The sequence below is a fragment of the Glycine max genome, chromosome 1 (assembly GCF_000004515.6).
Source record: "Glycine max cultivar Williams 82 chromosome 1, Glycine_max_v4.0, whole genome shotgun sequence".
Classification (NCBI taxonomy): Eukaryota; Viridiplantae; Streptophyta; class Magnoliopsida; order Fabales; family Fabaceae; genus Glycine; species Glycine max.
Window position 1 is genome coordinate 34,709,980 of NC_016088.4, and position 15,830 is coordinate 34,725,809.

Genomic DNA, 15,830 nt, shown 5'->3' on the forward strand with positions numbered 1-15,830 from the left:
GTTAGAGGATTGCTTTCGGGAATCTGATGTGGGTTTTCAGCAACAAATTTATGGTCTCCTATGGTCTATATGAAAGAAAAGAAATGATTGGGTCTATGAGAAGAAATGGGGGATTTGGAATCTATCTTGGCTTGTGCTTTTTGGGTCATAAGGAAGGAGCCTAGTCCAACGTTGGCACCGCCTAATTCCCACCCTAATAGCTGGTCTTCACCATTGGAATCCCAAGGAGTCAAGATCAACTATGATGCGGCCATCAAGCATGGAGTATAATGTAGCTCCATGTAGAGCTTGTATGCCTTGGATCTTCTTCATCAATGAAGTTCTTTGCTTCTTGAAGATCAATGGCAATAGAATAGAGAAGGAGGAAAGGTGATTAGAGACACCACTTCAAGGAGAAGATGAGTCAAGAACAAGCTCATCACCATAGGAAGCCATGGATAAGAGCTTGAAGGTAGGAGAAGATGAGTGGAGGGAGAGGGGGAGAGGGGAATGAAATTTTGAGAGAGAGAAGAGTGAGAATGAGGTCTGAACTTTGAAGTATAATTTCTCAAAATCAAAGTTGAAAAAATATACACACACAAGGCCTCTATTTATAGCCTAAGTGTCACACAAAATTGGAGGGAAATTTGAATTTTTATTCAAATTTCACTTGAATTTAAATTTGTGGAGCCAAAATTCCACTAATTATGATTAGTGAATTTCAGCTATGGTTCAGCCCACTCATGAGGCATGTAAAGCATGAAGGACATGCACAAAGTGTGATTATATGATGTGACAATGGGGTGTAGCAAGCAAATGTTCACCTCCCACTTAGGTTGGTCCGGAGTTTAATTGGATTGAGCTTCTTCCCAATTCAATTAAATTTATCTCCCCACACACACATCAAATAGTGCACTTAATGCATGTGAAATTACAAAACTACCCCTAATACAAAAACTAGTATAGGTGCCCTAAAATACAAGGACTGAAAATTCCTACATTACTAGGGTACCCTCCCTACACTATGGATCACTAAATACAAAGCCCAAAAATAATGAAATCCTAATCAAATATTTACAAAGATAAGTGGACCCATACTTAGCCCATGGGCCCAAAATCTACCTTAAGGCTCATGAGAACCCTAGGGTCTTCTCTTGCATCTTTGGTCCAATCTTCTTTGAGTCTTCTATCCAATGCCCTTGGGGATAGGATTGCATCAGAGTAGGCTCAGGGTTTAGTATAATTTACAGGGATCACCATGGAGACACCCTTGTTGTTGCTACTAATATTTTGTCCCATTGCTACCCTTTTTCTCATAGCTGAAGCTCTAACCCTTAAATGGGCTCTCTAAGTAGCTTTTGACCTGTCTTTCCTAGTGGTCATAATGGAAACAAATTGCCTCAGGCTTCACTAGGCATGGAACAACAAGGACAAATAATGCACATCTCTCCTTCAAAGCATTATTTCTATTTGAAAGATATTAGCCATGAGGCTACATACTGTTAATTTCTCCTTTGTAAAAAGATTTGGAAATAGGGTAGCTGATTCATTAGCTAATATAGCTCTTAATTTCAAGGAAAGATATTTGATTAATGAAACACCTCATCAAGTGGATTCTCTCATCCTCTCTGATGTACAAAGTTTTTCTATTGGAATTTAATCCCTTTTCTAGTGTAAAAAAAAAGTCAATCACAATCTTGCGACTTATCTTGGAGTGTAAAATGACCCAATCATACATTTAAAGATTACTTAAACAACTTGTTATGATGAATTTGAATATTATAAACATCGTACATGACCATATGAACTACAACATTGATTTAGTAATGACAACTTATCTTGATTTGTAAAAAGATCATTCATACATTTAATAAAAAGAAAATTATAAACAAAGGTTTACTCAAATAACTTGTTATCAAATGCCTAAAAAATCGCATAATACAATATTAAGGATATATTTGACAAAATTAGTTGAAAGCTAGCTGAAAGCTAGAAAGTTAACTGAAAACTAGCTCGAAGCTAAAAAGCTATCTTATTGAATCACAAGTATTTGGTAAAATTATCTATTGAAGCGCATGAAAAATATAAAATTACATAAATAGACATAAAATTTAACTTAAATAGAAAAGACTAAAAAGTAAATCTAATAAATATTCAAGGACAAAAGAGGAATAAATATAAAAAAGCTAGAAGTTAGAAACTAGCATTTTATAAAACGCTACTTCAAGTAATGTTTCAAAAAGCGCTAGAAGTTATTAAAAATCTCATTTATCAAACAGTCAACCAAATTTTTCAACTAATAAAAAAATTTAAAAACTAACTACAACATCTTGTCAAAATACTCCAGATATGCTCATTGATTTATCTAATTTTTTTACAATAGACAAAAGAATCATATGCTCATAAACCGCCAAGACGAGTGAATCAACAAACATGAGATTGTTCAAGCTTAATCAAAGGTCTCAAATTCGAGTCCTAACTCTTAAGTATATAATGCATTAAATAATTAAAAGAAAAATTTTATCATTCATAATAATCCTACTCAACTAAAAAAAATACTCATAATCTTAACAAAATGTAATGTAGCAAGTCATACCATTGAAATTAAAGTCCAAACAATATACCATGTCTCCTTGAAATTAAATAGACTGAGCCAATTGCAGTATTGTACATTTTCTATTCTATAGATTTTTTATCTTTGTTTCTCAATGATAAACAATGATAAAAATATAGACTTTTCACCTTTATCGTTATCACACGTATATTGTTGAAGAACTCAAGGGACTGTTGCGCTTAAAATTCAAAACACAAATACAATTCTAATATCACACAAATTCATTTTTAATCAATTTAACAAATCCCCAAGGAAATAATAGTCAAACATAGCGACAAATCTAGGAACTTTTAGTGTGAGCAAGAAATAATTTTTAATATTTTCATAAAAATAAAATATCATAAGGTATTATAAAATATATAATATTATGATAAAAGAAAGTTAAAGTAATTAAGTTTCTATATATTATAACTGTCCTCTACATATTTTCATACTTTGAATATATTCTATAATTTTTTATTGTCAATACTATCAAGTAATTCAAATTCTTCATTATATTTGTCTCAACAAAATTTCTTTACTTTTTTTCCTTCTTTTTAATTCTTGAACAACTCACTAATGTCAAAGAGATTATTTATGTGTGATTCTAAGAAAAAGAAATTATTTATCCTTATATAAGTGTTGTATATAGTTTGAAATTATATCTTTTAAGATTTTTTTAACTCATCTTTCTTTATCTCTTATTTTTATTATCATTATCCAATCTAATATATTATTATACTAATATTTTTTTAAATATAATAATATAATATATTAAAACAATTTAATCTATTTTTTCTTTTACTAAAAGATATATTTAGATAATTTTTATCTAAATAATTATTGAATTATTTTTTGATGTTACAATATGCTCTATGGAGTGTGGTGTGTGTGTGTGTTTTTTATTATTCTAACAATAATGAGAATTGTAAAAAAAAATAAAAACCTCAGTTCTGTTCTGTTTCTATGACATTTATGCCTTTGCTCACAGATATAACTGCAACAATATTTGAATTATGATGAAAAAAATAGATTTAAATATATTTTTGTGCCTTTAATTTGGATCACTTTTATTTTAGGTTCCTAAATTTAAATTTACTTTTTTAGTTCCTAAGTTTCAAAATTATTCTTTTTAGTCTCTTTGTAAAAAACATCTGTCATTGCAAAATCAATCTAAGAAATTTTCTTTTATGAAGAGAGATTAAAAAAAATAATTTTTGAAATTCAGGGACTAAAAAAATAAATTTGAATTTAGAGAATCAAAATCAAGAGTGACCAATTTAAAGGAAAGAAAAATATTTAAGTCAAATAAATATTACTTTTGAGATGTATAGCTAGCTCTGGATATGCTTATTTACATCAGAATTTAAGTACTTTACTAATTCATTTTACTTTGATAAAGCTCAATGTCTGATTATAGCCATGAACATTTTGTTTAATTATACAATGTTGGTTTCTATATATTGGTTCTGCTCTCAAGAAGTTTTTTGACAATGGTGTTGTAAAACGTAGACTTGTGGATCACCACCAAACTCTGTTTTTATTGTCTTCTCAACTCTTCTGAAAACTGTGTTGTTTCTTTGTGTTGAAAAAATATGTTTGTATTTGGTTCCTGAACAGAGATCCTCTGCTTTCTTGACTACATCCAGGTGCACAGATCATGCTCCAGAAGCATTAGATAGAGCTTTGAAAGAATTGCAACTTGACTACCTAGATCTCTATCTTGTATGTGCTATCTCCTCTTCTTGCTTTTTGAATTTCTTCTATTGACGACGTCAAACATTAAACGCTCTAATGTTCAAACCATGGTTTCTAAATTCAAACCATGGTCTCTAATGTTCAAACCAATGTTTAGATACATTTTCCAGTCCGCATGAAAAAGGGATCAGTTGGATTAAAGCCTGAAAAAGTTATACAACATGACATACCAAGTACATGGAGAGCAATGGAGGCACTCTTCTACTCTGGCAAGGTTAGAGCCATAGGAGTGAGCAATTTCTCTTCAAAGAAGCTTCAAGATCTGTTGGATATGGCAAGAGTTCCTCCAGCTGTTATACAAGTGGAATGCCACCCACAATGGCAGCAGCCAAAGATGCATGCATTTTGCGAGTCTAAAGGGATTCACCTAACTGTAAGTATAACAAATACTAATTCAATGAAAATAGTTGATATTCCTACAAATACATGCAGTGAAATTGAAATTTTTTTAGGGTTCAGGGAAAAAAAAATTTGCACTTTAGCAAAATTGTTTAGAGCCAGTTGAAACTGATTTTGCTATACATGAAGGTAAATCAAAAACCACCCATGACTCTTATGATATATTAGCAACTGTTGGGTTAGTTACTGTTTGGTTAGTTAGTTACTATTTAGTTTTTTTTCTCTATTTATTTATTAACAAATGAATTTTATTACTGCTAGAAGATTTTATCCATAGCATAAGATATGCCAAAGATAAAAAAAAAAGGTCTAATACTACTCAGTTAATGCCTATATATAAATGACTTGATGTAATTACCTTTTCCATTTCAGTTCTCTACATTTAACCTTAATTCTATTCTTCCTTTGAGTTGTCTCATAACAAAAACTGTCTTTATCATGAATTTGTGTTTAGGGATACTCTCCTCTGGGATCAGGAGATGCTAGTGGTGACATCCTTAAATATCCAGTTCTCAAGGAAGTTGCAGAGAAATTAGGGAAGACACCAGCACAAGTTGCCCTTAGATGGGGCCTGCACGTAGGTCATAGTGTTCTGCCTATGAGTAGTAATGAGGTTAGGATCAAGGAAAATCTGGATGTGTTTGACCGGCCCATTCCTGAAGATTTGATGGCCAAATTCTCTGAAATTAAGCAGGCAAGTACTTAGTTTTTCTTCTTAAATCTTAATTGCCATTGAAATTTATTTCCTCTACATCACTTTCTGAAGTGGATCACATTACCATGCATGTGTGGCATAACAATAATAATGCTAGATATGCGTAGAAAGCTTCATTTTTTTTTTTTATTTACATGTGGAATTTATACATGCAGGAAAAGATAATTGGGGGTGATATTTTTGAATATGGGACCTGTGGTGTCTATAAGACAATTGAAATCTGAGCAGCATGCATCATCGAAATGTTGACACCAATTCTGCTGTTATCTATTACCATGTTAATTATTGGAGCCACCAGTTGTAGTGGTTCGATTATTCTGATCTGAGATACAGTGAAGTGCTACTATTGATGATAATACACAATACTTATATTTCATATATAATTATTGTATCTTTTATAGGTTTATTTAATACGATTAAACGAGGGGAGTGAATTTGAAAGATCTACCATGGCCAAACGAAATTGATATTCATATTTCACTTTCTCTTATCACAGATTTTATTTGAAAATGCTGAAATGCCTGTACATCTGAAGTTATAAGACGTGAGATTTGATGAGTAAATATCGTTCATCCAATAGTTATCACTCAGAAAAAGACATCTTTGCTAAATTACCAATGAGTTTAGTACCCGATAGTCTAACAAAGGATAGGTGACAAGAAATCAGTCTGCTGGCAGCTAGAAAACAGTTATCAAGCACTCCTTGAAAGTAGTCCCTGGAATTTCGCTTTCTCCCTTTGATTAAGGTTGTTGCTAACTATTGGTCTTAATTAAGGAACTAAAAAAAATATTTGTTGTAGAGATTATAAGAAAGCCAAAAAAATTATGAACAATGTAATTTTGTGGCATCTCAATAATAAAAATAAAATCTTTTTTCGTTTGTTAACTAATACTAAAGATATTAGTTAATATTTGTTTTTAATTAATTAATGATTATTAATTTCAAAGCATTGTATTTATAATTATGTGGTATATTTTAGAATATGACTTGAATTTTTTAAGTAAAATTTTAAATTTGAGTATTGTGGATTAAAAAAAATATAATTAAGAAGAGACACTTATACACTTGGAGCTTTTAACAACATTTAATCACTTACATTTTTATAAGTGGCATTATTATAAGTGGAAATCCGGATGGTTCTGCTTAGTAATTAAAATTCAGTGCTTTTGACCACAAATATCAATATAAAATTTGCTATTCTTTGACGGGAACTACCATGAGAGGCTGGACTTTGTGTAAGGTAATTCCAAATTTTTCAGTCATGTCCATGTCTTTTTCCCCATTAGCTAACTTCCAATCAAAATGGTAAAGAAGTGAGGCTAGCATGGTATGCACAACCCTGTTAGCTATTGTAACGCCAACACACATTCTTCTGCCAGAACCAAAGGGAATAAATCCAAAATCGTCTCCTGTAAAATCCTTTTCATTCTCCAAAAACCTTTCAGGTAGAAACTAATTTGGGTCAGTCCAAATGCCTGGGTCTCGCCCCATGCTCCATACATTAACAAGAACTTGTGCATCTTTGGGTACCCTGAAGCCACATATGTCCACCTCAGCCACTGATTTATGGATTAGAATTGGGGCTTTTGGGTGTAATCTAAGGGTTTCTCTTACAACGGCTTGTAGGTAAGTGAGCTTAAAAATATCTGAATCTTTAGGTTTTTCATCTTTGTTGAAGACTTGTTGAAGTTCCTTCTTAATTTTCATCAATTTCTCTTGGTTGCGTAAGAACTCTGTCATAGCCCATTCTACTGTGGCTGATGTTGTATCCAACCCAGCCACAAATAAATCCTACCACAAAAATGTGCAATAATGAAAGAAACATTAAAATTGACATCTTGACTCATCTAATTTAAGGAGACATTAGCTTTTTTTTATACATATAAAAAGTTTATAATTCTCATGTATCTTTTTTAACCAATCCAGTTAGATATTCTTTGTAAGAAATGATTTTGTTATTGGTACGGAATACTCATCAATTTTATCGATGACTAATTTCTATCAGAAAACTTAATTGATCTCTTTTGGTGAGATTCTTTTTTCTTGTTTTTACAATAATATTGATACAAAGTAATCCCTGTTAAATTTAGTAATTAATCTTCATTAGAGACTAGACTCAAGGTGGATATTCTCCTCCCAATATAATTTATTTCGAGTTCAGTATCACTGAGAACAAAGACTTATTAATCTTGAGTTTAATATTCTAATATTTTTATTTGTGTCTTTAATTTCTATTTCTATGCAAGGAAAGTATTTTCATACTCATTATTTTAATGAATCTATCATTTAGACTAAGGGGGGTGTATTGGATTGGGATTTTGAGAGAATATTTTGACAAAAACAATCTTGAAGATTTTAAAAGATTATGTGGGATTGTATTGATTTTGTGGGATTTTAAAAGATTTTTTTTAAAAGACTTTTTACAATCAGGATTCTTAACCCAAGATTTTAATGGATTTCTAACACAGATTTTTAAGATTTCAAAGTACTTTATGGATTTTTAAGATTTTGAAAGATTAATACATTTTAAACAAAAAAATAACGGAAGTTACAAAAGTGAATGAAAAAGATGATAAATAAATTATAATGTTTGAATAAAGAAAATAAAAACGATAGAAATTTTAAACCTTTTAATAACAAAGTCATTATTGCCTAAAAAAATAATAACAAAGTGATTCTCACTTCATGTTCGCCTAATTATTAGCATTTCTCCACATATCTGAACCTATATTAGTCCTCCAATTATTAGCATTTCTATACATAATACACTAACAAGTGTCTTAAGGGCACATGTTAGCATTTTCCATAAAAATAATACTCATATATCATAAAATCATTTAAAAAAAAACTATTAACAAAATAACAATAATAATAACACAATAACAATTAAAAAATTATTAACACAATAATAATAATAATAACACGCTGTCAAAAAAATAATAATAACACATTAATAATTAACATTTTAATAATAACACAAGAAAATAATAATAATAATAATGGACGTTGTAAAAAAACAAGTTGAAGAAACAGAAAAAAAAAAAGAGTTTTTTATTTTGATTTGCATATACAGTACTAAAAAAAAAGCAATATGAAATCTTGATGCATATTAATTGCCATTCTTTTGATGCATATTCATTGCCTGGACGTTGAAAACAATATGAATACGAAATCTTGAAGCATATACAGCACCCTTTGCTTTTGATTTGCGTAATATACATATAGTATGAACAATATTGACTATCGATTGCCATTAAAAAAATAGGTAAAATTGATTGAAAAGTTGTAAGAGAATGAACCTAGTAGTGGTTTGTGTCTTGTTCGGCAGGAGAAGAAAAAGTCTTTGGAAGATTATGAAAAGTCTCAAGGGTTTGGGTGAGATTGTTGGAGGAGTATTTTATGTGTATTTCTAACTAAAAAGTCTCTCAAAATCCATTCCACAAAAGAATCCATCAAAATCTATTTACTTTTGAATACCAAAAGACATTTTAAAAGTGGTAAGAAATCTCAATTGAATACCAACAGATTTTGTTGCCCTGAAAAAAAAAAATCTTTATTGTCTTAATTGAATACCACAAGATTTGTTTATATTTTATAAAAGTCTTGATTGAATACCACAAGACTTTTTAATCATAAAAAAGTCTTTTAAAATCCTTTGAAATCTTAATCCAATACACCCCCTTAAGATTGTATTTAGCAAAACTAGCCAAAAACTAAAGATTACTATACTAAATTATAAGTGTTCAATAAAACTATATGTTGAGGTAATTGAAAAATATAAAATGAAATAAATGAACATATTTATATGATATTTTTTTTTATATAAGTTTCAACTTTATTTTATTGATAAAAATATATTTTAAGGTGTTATAATTTTATTTTTTAATTAATTTTAAACTCTTGCAATTTTTTATTTAGTAGATAAATTATTTTAATTACATTTTAGTTTTAATTATTATATTTTTCACATTATGTATTCTATTATTAATTTTATTCTATATCATAAAACATTTTTAATCAAGTTTAATACACCTAAGTAAATATTATACTTTTATTATGTTAATTAACGTAATGGTTAAAATAAATAATCTAATATAAAAATTATTCAAAAAATAATAGAAAAATTAAATAAATCTAACATTTACCATAGCCAATTTCATGAAGTATAATGTTGAATTAATAAATTAAATATTATAAATATTATAATTAAATAGTGTTATATAAAAATGTACAAGAGAAGAATGAGTAAAAATAAATAATTAAACCAATGTTTTGTTTAAAAAGGATAGTAAGCAGAATTTAATAAATACTTTAAGAATAAAAAAATGAATAAAATATAAAAAGGTATAAGCTAAAATTTAATTAGTTACTTCAAATGATATTTTAAAAAATTTTAGAAGTTACTAAAAAAGATTATTTGTCTAACAATCAAATAAATTTTTTAACTAATAAAAAAAATTAAAAGTTGCCTAAAATAATTTGTCGAGCATAACCTAAAAGTGTTTCTCGTTACCTGTATAACTATAAATATAGAATTTCTTTTTTAAATATAATTTTTTATACCTAATTTTATATTTTTATGACTATTTATTTGAGTAAATTTTCTGGAAACTTATGAAATTTTCACTTATTACAGTTGATATCCCTTGTTCTGTAATCCTACCAAAAATCTCCTAATTTATTCTATGGTATAACATTGGTCAACCATCAGATCCACTTGCATCCCATGTGTTTTTTGTGAATTGCACCTAATATTCTTTTGTTAATTTGTCATGTCATAGAGTTAACTAATAATGTAATAATGAATTGGTAACCGAATAACTATCACGAGGAGACTGATGGCACATGTGGAGAGAGAGGGGGGCACGGAAGGGTCATGACTCTCCTATTTTATTTTCAAAGTATACTTAAAATATTATAAAAAAAATTATAGCCTTCCTAAAATTTATAAAAAAAGATTATTGAAAAAAGATACAAGAATTTTACAATGTTAGTTAATACTTAGGCAGAAAAATAGGAAAAGGAGAGAGAAGTGTAGAAATAATAGGTAGTATAATGTGATAGAAAGGATAAGATAAAATTCCCTTGAAACTTGGTTGAATAAAATCAAAGATCCGTTGCAAGTGACCACTATCGAAGTTGAGCCAGTAATTGTTGTGAGAAAAATGACCGATGCAATCAGTTTCTTTGAATTGAACACAGGAGCCAATTCAAGATACCTTCGACTGGATTAGGCACGTTTAGCGTTGATCCTGCTATTGTCACCACTGCCATCAAGGTATAGTGGAAGTGAATTTTATTTTCTAATTTATGGGTTTGTTTTTATTATTATAATATTTTCAGAGATTTTATTTTAGATTGTCCTTGGTTTAGTTCTGTGAACCTCAAACAATTCTAGTTTGTATTATTGTATGTAGAAGACCTAACCCAAGAGTAGTTTGGCTGACTATTGTATGTGATCACTGATAATTCAGGTGGGGTACAGGCTTATCGACTGTGCTGAATCCTATTTCAATCAAGCAGAGGTAATTTGATAATAATGAATCATAATTATATGGTAGCATATAATAATGAATCATACCGTTTATTTTCTTTATTTATTTTTTGTTTGTGTCACCACCCTTTGCTCACTAGCTCACTGCTAGTACTACAAAGCTTATGAATTTTATTATATGGTAAGGAGTTACTAATGATATGTCTTAGCATATGCTTACTTGCAAATTAGAATTTAGTCCATTTACTGAAAATTCATTTTGCTTTGGTAAGTTCAATGCCTTATTTTGTTTGATTATAGAAAGTTGGTTTCTATAGATTGGTTCTACTCAAGAAAATTTTGAAGATGGTGTTGTGAAGCGTGAGGACTTGTGGATCACCTCCAAACTCCGGTTTTATTGTCTTCTAACTCTTCTGAAAATTGTAATGTTTCTTAATGTTGGAAACATATGTCTGCATTTGGTTTCTGAATAGAGGTTCTCGGCTTCTTTACAATACATAGGTGCACAGATCATGATCCAGAAGATGTATCAAAAGTGCTAGAAAGAACTTTACAAGAACTGTAATTTGAGTATGTTAGAGTACAAATGTGAGGTAAAGTCTCACATTGAATAGAAGTGAAAATGTTGAGTACCATATAAGTGAGGAAAAGACCCATAAACTTGAGTTTAAGGTTTTGGGTTAAAGTGTGATATCAAATTTCCTCATGTGGTTGCTCATATTTCACTCTCTAGTGAATTTCAATTGAAGATGGGAGACAATTAATTCAGTTTTTGGTTTGGTTTTATACAAATAAGCTATAGTTATAAATACAACAAAAACAATAATACCTTCTTGGAGGGTTCATGATGAAATTATAGAAACTTGGACTAAGTTTGATCAAAGGTACAGGAACAAAAAGACATTTTTTTCCCATAAACTTTTGTACAGCAAAATTATGATTTTGGTACATATTCAAATGGTGGCATCTCAAAAACCATTGTTCTTACTACTAATTATCTATTATGATAAATTTCTTTTTTTTAAGGGATTTTCTCCATTGGGATCACAAGGATTTCTCAACAGTGATGTGCTTAAGAATCCTGTTATCAATTTCGTTGCTGAGAAATTGGGGAAGACACCTGCACAAGTATCCCTTCGGTGGGGCATACAAACAGGACATAGTGTTCTGCCAAAGACCTCTAATGAAGCTAGGATCAAGGAAAATTTTGATGTCTTCAACTGGTCTATTCCTGAAGAGCTGATTGCTAAGTTCACTGAAATTAAACAGGCAAGTAGTTAACTTAACTTTATCTTTCAAAGTTTTTATTCTCTTTTTCATCTCTTGATATTTGTCTCCTCTAATATATTTTGGTGAGGGAGGGAGAGGGTACAGTTTTTTTTTTTAAAGAAGACTTATATCATTTCATTAAAAATCAAAGAACTGATACTGATAGGGAAGCATAGCAGACAAAAAGGAGTTGTTACGAACACACTTAGAATGCCATAAATACAGGAAGCACCAGCATCAATGGTGTAGAAGGGAGAAGAGACCAGGAGCAAGAGGAAGGTACTAAAGCCCACATACCTTGAAGACTACGTTTGAGGGCAGTTTCGGAAGAGAAAAATAGGAAGATCTGCACAAAATCCTACTTGAGGCATTTTGCTCCCTCATGGGCAAATTTGCAAAACGAGTTCTGTTACTTGAATATTCCTAGGATAGAATTGTACAAAATCTGTTAGAGGAATTTCTATATAAGGCTATGTAAATAATCAAGCAGGCATGAGAAATAAGAATCCCCTTTTCCTTACCTTGTGTTTCCCTTCCTTCTCTTCTTTTTGGAGGTCGTTGCCCTCGAAGCCAGCCTTTAGGGTTCTTACCCTAACAATTGGTGCTCTCGTTTGTCCTCGTGGCCTTCCGCAACCTCGACGAGGCCATTGCTCGTCTTGACAATCACATGCACTCTATGACCCTCAACATGGACAAGCTTTTTCACTGCCATGCTTCTGTGCCTTTCGCCACCACACCTAAACCCACACCAGTTCCTCACCACTCCACCTTTGTTCCTGCAAAACCCTAGTTTGCCCCTTCATCGTTTGAGGACCCCGCCGGTGCCCTGTTCAAACTCACTCAGACGGGTTCAGTGCTCACATACCTGAAGGAGTTCGAAGACTTGGTTAATAGAATTATCGGCTTGCCGACCCCCTTCCTGTTTCCGTGCTTCATCTCAGGTTTGAGGCCGGAGATCCGCCACGCAGTCCAGGCCCATCAGCCTATGACCGTGGACCAAGCCGCCGGCCTTGCGAAGCTCCAGAAGTAGCAGTTGTCGGACCTTTGTCTACCTCCACCGTGGCCGCAAACCCCACCGCTGGTAGCTCCACCGTCAGCCCCTTTGGTTTCCCCTCGTATCACGCCCTTGCCCCATTTGCTGCCTTCTTCGCCGCCACCGTCACAGGCTCCGACCGTCAGGCGTCTCACCCCGGAGGAGTTAGCCTCGCGCCATGAGCACGAGCTGTGCTTCACATGCAATGAAAAGTTCCATAGAGGCCATCGTTGTGCCTCTAGGGTTCATCTCTTAATCGCAGAAGATGAAGAACCCACAACCCATTGGGTCTTAATACAGCGTAACCTAACCCGAAGCTAGCCACACCCGTATCCGAAGGACCAGACCCAAAACCCACACCTGACCCAAACCCAAAACCCACACCTGCTCTGGACCCAAACCCCACACCCGACCCAGACCCAAACCCTAAACCCGACCCGGAACCGGCCCAAAACCCATTACGCGTGATGTTCTTTCATCACGGACGCTTCGTGGAATTGCAGGGCGAGAACGCCATCACTTTGCGTCTTCTTCCCCAACACTAATTTCGCCACCTCTATCGGCACAATAAGGGTGTTTCGCGCTTGCCTATTGCTGGATTTCCTGAAACTCCTCCTTACTCACTACCCATTGAAACACCTAGTACACTTCATCGGCATAAGCCTTGGGACCCCGATATTGTTTTTGAAGGCCTTAGTCTGAAAACCCAACGCCTTGCGGACAAGGTGTTTTTGATGGGGCAGGGAGTGATAGGGAAGCATAGCAGACAAAGAGGAGTTGTTACGAACACGCTTAGAATGCCATAAATACAGGAAGCACCAGCATCAATGGTGTAGAAGGGAGAAGAGACCAAGAGCAAGAGGAAGGTACTAAAGCCCACATACCTTGAAGACTACGTTTGAGGGCAATTTCGGAAGAGAAAAATAGGAAGATCTGCACCAAATCCTGCTTGTGGCATTTTGCTCCCTCATGGGCAAATTTGCAAAACGAATTCTGTTACTAGAATATTCCTAGGATAGAATTGTACAAAATCTATTAGAGGAATTTCTATATAAGGCTATGTAAATAATCAAGCAGGCATGAGAAATAAGAATCCCCTTTTCCTTACCTTGTGTTTCCCTTCCTTCTCTTCTTTCTGGAGGTCATTGCCCTCGAAGCCAGCCTTTAGGGTTCTTACCCTAACAATTGAAATTGTTATGGGTGCTGGTGTTTCTGGAGTTCGAGGCCCAGAATTCCTCCAAAGAAAGGGATAAGATAAGGAAAGGAAACTTTGATTTATGCTTGCAAATTCATTACATGGATTATCAATTTATAAGCTTAATTTGCTAATTATTCGTTCCTTTTCCAGGTTCTAGAGAAAGCTAGCAATAACAAAATTGCAACAATTATCCTAACAGAAAAAGCATATTCCCGACAGGATCATCCAAGGGCCCAATCCCGCAATGCCAGCTCAGCAATCCTGCTCCTATTCTGTTAGCGCTTGCCTCCTCATGGTTAGGTTTGTCTGATGGTTGATTCATAACATTCCCACGCCCTTCAAAAACACCTTGTCCTCAAGGTGTTGGGACCTCAAATTCATACCTCGAAACAACACAGTTCAAAAATAAAATAGCTAAAACATGAGGTGAGTTTAGAAAAAAAAAATAATAACACATGAATGAAAGTTGGGCCATAGTGAATTGGGCTGAAACAAGCTGAAACAGGGGGTGAATATAGAAAGAAGAAAGGTTCATGAGTGAAGTTGCTGAGCTGGTTGGGGCCTGACAATAATAATCCTCTAGGGTTACCAACATCCTAAAGGTGAGTGGGCTGGGTGGTGACCTGTGCCGTAGAGCATCAATCCCATCCCTGCGCCTTTCCTCTGCTTGGTTGTGGCTCGTGGAAACACCAGCAGCTCTAGCTGCTGCTCCAAGAGGGAGTGATAGTTGTGAAAAGCGATTTGCACGGCCAAGACCTTGACGGCCGAACATCACGGTCCACAAGGCGCAAACCCGCGCCGACCATGCTCGTGGTGGAGGCGGTGGTTTCAGAGGTGGTGGGGGTGACGACGGCGGATACAGTGGTCGTGGGAGAGAGGCAAGTGAATATCTAGTAGTGGCGCAGGGGCCGAACGCGTTAGCAACACCGCTATGCCAGATGACGCTGCCGTAGGGGGACCGTGTTGCAGTGGTCGTGGCCGTGGCGGTAGTGTGGGTGGTCAATGCGAAACACTTCCGACAAAACCACTGGCGCCACCATGTGTTTCGTCACCAGAGGGGGCAACTTGGCCGAGAACTCCGACGTCGATACGGGTCGCGACGGCAACCACACCGCTTGCGCCGCACCGTGTGTTATGGGCAGAGGGGGCACCTCTGAAGACAACTCTGACGAACCCATAGAGACAAGTTCCTCCACAGTGTCGTTGGGAACTTCCTCGTCAACGTGGTGACTGTTGATCGATGAAGAAGATAGGATCGAGATATGTCGTTTCAGAAGAATGGCATTGAGTTTGGAGACTATGGAATCGAGAATCACGATGGAATGGAGTTGGGCGGCAATGAGGTTGGCAATGAGAGCTTCGAGACGGTCCAAGCACTCGAAGGAGAGTTT

General features: G+C 33.9%; 1 protein-coding gene and 2 pseudogenes across 1 annotated transcript; 2 read left to right on the forward strand and 1 right to left on the reverse strand.

Moving 5' to 3' along the window:
- Positions 1-105: 105 nt before the first annotated feature.
- Positions 106-5,668, forward strand: LOC121174670 (NADPH-dependent aldo-keto reductase, chloroplastic). The gene is made up of 5 exons (XM_041014434.1): positions 106-264; positions 4,085-4,297; positions 4,428-4,703; positions 5,184-5,423; positions 5,600-5,668. Exons 1-5 carry the CDS (start codon positions 106-108, stop codon positions 5,666-5,668), a joined length of 957 nt encoding a protein of 318 aa, XP_040870368.1.
- A 971-nt stretch (positions 5,669-6,639) lies between these two features.
- On the reverse strand, positions 6,640-9,605 carry LOC121174671 (cytochrome P450 76C3-like; annotated as a pseudogene).
- A 1,005-nt stretch (positions 9,606-10,610) lies between these two features.
- Positions 10,611-13,423, forward strand: LOC121174672 (NADPH-dependent aldo-keto reductase, chloroplastic-like; annotated as a pseudogene).
- The last annotated feature ends 2,407 nt before the right edge of the window (positions 13,424-15,830 follow it).